The 6,745-nt window shown below is 32.3% G+C and overlaps 1 protein-coding gene across 1 annotated transcript; it reads right to left on the bottom strand.

The window, feature by feature from the left end:
* Positions 1-4,527: 4,527 nt before the first annotated feature.
* LOC134719635 (uncharacterized) lies at positions 4,528-6,132 on the bottom strand. Its single transcript, XM_063582620.1, has 2 exons — positions 5,982-6,132; positions 4,528-5,091 (listed from the first exon to the last, which is right to left on the bottom strand). The coding sequence occupies exons 1-2, from the start codon at positions 6,109-6,111 to the stop codon at positions 4,865-4,867; spliced, it is 357 nt and encodes a 118-aa protein (XP_063438690.1). The 5' UTR covers positions 6,112-6,132; the 3' UTR covers positions 4,528-4,864.
* Positions 6,133-6,745: the final 613 nt, after the last annotated feature.

Raw genomic sequence — 6,745 nt, 5'->3', positions numbered from 1 at the left:
TATAACGTTTGATATTGGTGACGTACCATTCGGGTGGGAACAAACACGGTGGTTATTTGAGTGCATTAGAGTTTTTCTAATGGGAGATACTTTAGAAGATATTTCTGAAATACAATTATGATGAGTTTAGAGCCATCTACAATCAAACATTCTGGTTGGTCCTATGTAGATAATATGCGCGTATGGTGTATAATAGTGTAGGCCTTGTACTTTTGATAACAATTAGCATGTCGAAATGTCCTATCGTAATGTTTATCTGTGTATTTCTCTGCCCATAAGTTTCTTGCAATTTTTTATACTGTAGTCCTGTCATATAATTTTATTACTTTAACGTTATAATTAACGATGCCATAACAGCGGGAGGTTTTGCTAGACGCAAATCCAGTTTCGACCTATCAATTGCAATTGTTTCATCAAAATGTCCAACCCAACATTTAAGTTCGTAGCTTCCCTTATCTCACGAAATCCATGGAAATTCGTAACCAACCAATACTAAAGAATCCACAGTATTTTTGTATTCTAAATTACTATAAACGGACCCGTAGCCTTCTCGGTCGATATAACTTGATTGAAACACAGATAAACGGACTGAGCAATCGATACACCAAATGACGCGCTTGTATTGTGGTATTATTAGACTACTCATTATTAACGTTTTTTCTAACGCTCCTACTTTTAATGAATTGAAGTTTTAAATTGAAATTGAAATTATACGGATGTCATGTAAATAATAGATAGGATAATCTTCATTTGTGTAAAACAAGATCAAAATCACTTAATTGCAAAAAATTCAAATGATATATTTTATAACAGGATGAATAATATTCAAAAGCAAAATGATTTTATTGGTTCGTAGGCGAAGTTTAATTGGCTGAATTGTGTATCCTGTTTCTAATAACAACATGAAAAATCCAAAATGAGTCCCAACAGTATAAACAATGATGTTTGTCTAAATGACAAATTTGAAAAAAATAACTTTGACAAAGTGATCAGCATATTAGATGTTTGGCTAGTTTAACATTCCCGCAGTTGTACTTTAGTGCGTTAAAAAGTAAAATCTTAATAACACTAAATTCCGAGGAAATTCTGAAAGTCTCTAATCGAATGACAAAAGATCAAAAACATTAAACGGATGGATAACAGCTGTCATATTCCTGACTTGGTTCAGGCACTTTCTTATGTAGAAGATGGTGGACTTAACCTGGTTTTATAGCTAGCTTAACCTCTCACTTATATAACAGTCGCATTAATTTCCACTACATCGACAACGATCCGTGAACAAAACAAAATCGATTATCATAACACTTTAGAATTGTATAGAAGATACCTAGTGTCTTAGGGCATTGTTCTTAACGTGTCTTTTAGTAATTGCATTCTCCTGACGTAGTCCAAATATGATACGAAATTTTCTGATAATATAAAACAAAGGAGAGAGCATATATATCCACTTAAGTTTAAGCGTATAGACAAATGAGTATAATTTCCCCATGTGTAAATTGTTTCAATCGCTTTGCTTCTGCAAGTCAATATTACACATTTTAAATGAACTGAAAAGATGAAATATCGATTAGATAATTTTATTTCAGTGTTGTACCCTGAAAATAAATAAAAACTTTCACTCATATTTGAATCGCTGTGGATTCGATTCTCAGTCAGTTCAAACCAAAAAAAAGTTGGTAATTGATGTCGTCCTAATTATTATGCAGCACGTAGGGGGAAAGTAAAAATTATTGGTAGGGCCTAAATAAAAATAATATGCCCCGATAAAGTATATTGTTTTTCTGTGAATTGGCAAATGTAAAATTCATATATGTTGGGCCAGTAAAATTCTATGTCAACATTCAAATCATAATTTTATTGCATTTAACTTGTTATTGGGCGTACACGTTCACCTCGTATTTTATCAAACATGAGAAAAGCTGAATCTATTTTGCCTTTTGATTTTGGACTTTTTCTTTTTGAATTTTCCTCGGAGTTCAGTATTTTTGTGTTTTTACTTTTTATTACATCATTTTTGTAGTAGACAACATTCTTTCCGTGCATTATATCTGGTAATCGAGTTATAGATATAGTTCGAGTTAAAGTTTGAGATGATCTTCAAGTTATATTTCGAGTGACGTTCTATGTTAAACTTTATCTATGACAAGTGCGAAACGCAATTTAAGAAAATATTATCAGCATCAAAAAGAAAATGCAACATAAATCTAAAATCAATAAAAAGAGGCAAAGAGCAATATATATTGATTACCGCTTAAACAATTATACCCTCAACACTTATTTAGGGTAACCCAAAAATAAATCATATGTAACGTGAAAATTTTAAACTTATCTTCCATGAACTATTCTTAAATTGAATACAATTTTATTAAGTCTTCCTTCATGACCTTGTTGGAGGACACATTTTAAATGGGGATTTTTTGGAGTTAAACTCTCTTTTGACTCGCCGTCGATTCCTATCATATATTTCTTTATCTGTATCTCAAGGTGAGAGCAACGTAACCACTAAATATACAATATAAATGACATTTCGAGGACCACATACAATCTTTAACAATGTCTCTAAATAACACTAAATCAAGACTATAACGGAATAAATTTAAAAGATACTATCATAGATCGTATCTACCGTATTCACTTTTATACAGTGGGTGAATTATTCATTTGTATGTCCCTGCTTAATTCTAACACTGAAGTGTTCGTCAATTATTTCTAGATAAATCTGTTGTCATGCTTCATAGTTGAACATGATTTACTGTTAGAAATGTTTTTATATTCATTATTTATCGACTTCCTGTGTAATAAATTCTAACACTGAAATGTTCGTTACATATTTCTAGAAAACTACTTATACGAGCTTTCTGATATGTGAACATGTAAGTTTAGTATGACGTCCATTTTCACTGTACTAACATACATATTTTTTATAGAGCCAGCTGAAGACCGCCTACGGGTGCGGGAGTTTCTGGCTACATTTAAGACCCATTGGTTGCCTTCGGCTGTTGACTGTTCTATGGTCGGCTTGTTGTCGCTTTGACACATTCCCCATTTCCTTTCTCAATGCTATGTTTTACTGTTAGAAATAATCATTGTTCATCGACTTCCTGTGTAATAAATTCTCAAACGGTTATCAACTGTTGGTATTACCTCAAATCTTAACTTATTTGCCATGTTTTAGAAGGAAAGAGCTGTATTGTCAACATTAATGAGAAATCAACCCAAACATCTATAAAATTGCAACAAGTGGCATTTAAGATTTAAGAATTGACATGTTTCGATGAAAATAAGGCAAACAAAATCAAGTTGTGATATAAACGGCCATTGAAAAAATAATAAACATTGGACAGGTATTAACCATGCATTTGTAAAATGTTTTTAAAAACAAATTGTTTTAGATCACTAACTTTGAATGTAACTGAGCAAACCAATTAAAGACAATGTATGAAACAGAGGAGTTTCGTTTAATAGAAACACAAATGAAACGGGATATTCATCCATGACACAAGGTCAGTACATGCAAAGAAGGCTCATGTATATTTCCGTTCGCCATCAGTACTTGTTCACTGTACAGAGGTGTAAAACGGTGTTAGATAATTTTCATGTGTCCTTCTTGTAAACTTATGATAACAGAAACTCGTTATACGTTAAAAAGTTAAATTTACCAGGAGGGTATCTTCAATTCAGTATTCAGTGCCAAAGGTTTCTAAACATGTCCGTTTATCAATTAAGAAATACTTAAGAAACACTCAGCTAAAGTTGACATTAGATGTATTGCCTAATATTTATAGGTCTGTTCTTGTCATTCACATCTTCAGTCGATTCGGTTCTAATACATCTTATGTTTTCAACCACGATTTAAGTTGGTATCTGATCAGTCTTTAGGTTTCCACGTTGTGTTTTGTTTATTGTTGTTTGGCTTTTGGTCTTTTTCCTTTTTTTGCCATGGTGTTGTCAGTTTAATGTTCCTCTGGTATATTTTGCCTCTCGTTTCCAGAAGCAAGTAGCTGTATGTTTTACATAAAGAGAAAAAAACACATTTATAAATGCAACATGTTGTCCTTAACCATTGCCATTTGTCGATAGAAATCGACCAAACAAATCAAGTTATGAAAAAGTACCTAACTTTGGACACGTACATGACTGTGCATGTGTAAAACTCGTTCTAAAAATGTCACTTGTTCTGAAACCATCACCTATCACTCCGTCTGCCGCGACAATTATCTTAAGGAAATGTATAATTTAAACGAAACATCAATGGTTAATAAACTCATTGATGATACCAGTATTACACTTATATACGCCAGACGATTGTTTCGTGAACACAAGATTCACCAGTGACGCTCTATTCTACCAGTTAAGAAGCTAACAAGTACAAATTCAAAGGCATTGCTGACTTAAAATGTGAACGGTTTGCTAAATACAACATACTAATCTATTCATGGGGTAGAAAGTTTTTTTCATTTCGATATATTCAAAGTTAAGTAAACAGTTAATACAAGATAATAATAAAAAATGACTATCGAGCTTTTTTTGCGAACAGAGTGATTACGAAATGTTTCATTGTTTGTAAAAAAAATCAACCCTACAATAAATGTCACATCCATATATCAGTATAGTATGGTTGGTTTTATAGTATGAAATTTCATCTCTCCGTCTATGATGCTCCTGACAAAAAGTCTTAAGAAGTTGCGAACACGTTTCACGTTGGTGTCTTTGTATTTAATTTGTGTGAAATTGGTTTTCCCAAAAAAGTCAAATTATAGCACGGGCAACATCATATAAATTTCAAATACAGAATCTGTTTGGATTGTTAAAGTCAATAATAACCAACTTTCTATTAGATCAATGGACATCAGGTCTTATTCTATTATATATCGATCTCACAGAGAAACTTTTGCATTGGACGAAGATTACAGTTTTCATCTTGGAGTTTGTTTTTTGACAACGGCACTAGTACACCACATGTATTGTCGACTTCTGAAGGATAAGCACCATCGTAATCATTCAGTTGAAAAGTAATCCCAAAAATGTTTTCAAAACTTTCGCCAGTCATCCATTTTTTATCCTTTAACCCTATCCCAACACGTCCAACGTCTACAACAATACAATGAAAATGACAAATAAGTGTGTTAAATCGGCCAGTTCATATTAATACTATTTTTTTTTATTTTTTATGCAGGAAAACCAGTTAAATTCATAATATACTGCAGCTGTGCTATTTAAGCAGTAAAATTGCATTGACTGTATATTTATATGTCATATACAGTCCATGACCGTATATCACCTTATTTATGACGTTGACAATGCGTTTCCGTAGAGTTTTATTTATGACGTCAATAAAAAATACATGTTCGCGGAAATTTAACGTCGTCCGCTTCAAATTAAAAATGATGATTTTTACCCTAAGTACTTCATTTAGAACACTTATAAGAGTTGCAGTATATAAAGTATAACCATTCATTGTCTCGAAATATCAATCGGTTATATTACTCGCCTTGAAACAGGTAGAAATGCTCGGCACAGCCTCGCTTTCTACCGGTTTCTAAGCCTCGTACAAATAACACTGATATTTCGAGACAATGTATGGTTATTCTATATGTATACATATAATAACATGAATAACCCATACAGTCGTGATCTTTCTGTTAGGTTTTTTTGGCAAATTTGACAAATTAACATAAGATGACTATTAAAATTGACCATGCAGAACCAAGTGAATTATTCAAGAAAGGCAACAATTGCTATAAATATTTGCCTGTAATTAATATTTAAAATTGTGGATAATTATCTGCAAAGAGATTATGTTTGTCAATGGGTGTAGGTGAGAATCATGCTGCCCATTGTTCTCCTTTCTGTCTAGCGTGTTGTTGACTATTGTTTGTTTTTCTCTTTTAATCTATTTATATCTGTTATTGTATTTATGTTTTATTCGATTTACGTATTTTGAATGTTCTCCAATATTTCTCAATTTTTCATAAACTTACTTCTAAAGTTTTTCATGATGAAATCCCATTTTGCCTTTGATGTTATGCTAACTAAGTCACCACCTTCATGTTGTTGACAGTGTTTTCTTGCATCCTCCCATGTAGTTCCGTCTGTTGTTACTAACTGCATACAAGTGGTCGTTTCTCCGTTAAACTGGAATTTATTCGAGCCACACTCTGTATAAAGAACTGCATTCATCATATACTTGTATAACTATAAAAATCCTGACAATGCAAGGAAGCATTTAATTGCATTTTGTTCTTTTCACTTCGATCTCATTGGGTGCACATAGTAAGTAATGAAAACAATAGAGTTTACTATGATCATGAGTTTGAACCGTGATCCTTAAAATGGGTACATGTAATTTAGAGTGAAGTATTTTTACATACATTTTTTAAAGGATGCGGAACTCTGAAACATATGCTTTTATATTGTTTGTAGATGATATAACATGTATAAACCACTGTCAAATTGTAATGTAGCATAGTAAAAGATTTTGCATGAGAAACAAAATATGTGAAAAAAAAAAGCAATCTAAAAAATCAAATACGGTGAATGTACCAAACGCTCGTTTTGCTTCATATGCAATTGACTTTATTTTTGTTGCTCATAGAATTAGGCTTATGTTTGTTGAATGTCACTTTACCTCTGATTGGTGTGCAATTAAACAATACTTTCCAATGTCCAGGACTTTGGCAGACAGCGAAAGGGTTTCCCTCCATCTTATAATCTTTGTCACATTTATATTTATTTCCAGTATCTT

This window comes from Mytilus trossulus, chromosome 5, assembly GCF_036588685.1.
Source record: "Mytilus trossulus isolate FHL-02 chromosome 5, PNRI_Mtr1.1.1.hap1, whole genome shotgun sequence".
Taxonomy (NCBI): Eukaryota; Metazoa; Mollusca; class Bivalvia; order Mytilida; family Mytilidae; genus Mytilus; species Mytilus trossulus.
Note: the sequence above shows the minus strand (reverse complement) of the source record. Positions and strands in the feature narration are given on the sequence as shown.

Excerpts from the sequence above, each read along its gene's own strand:
- LOC134719635 (XM_063582620.1), bottom strand. The coding sequence starts at position 6,111 with ATGCAGTTAGTAACAACAGACGGAACTACATGGGAGGATGCAAGAAAA. Across the intron at positions 5,092-5,981 it reads CATCATGAAAAACTTTAGAA|ACGTTGGACGTGTTGGGATA; the intron begins GTAAGTTTATGA and ends GTATTGTTGTAG.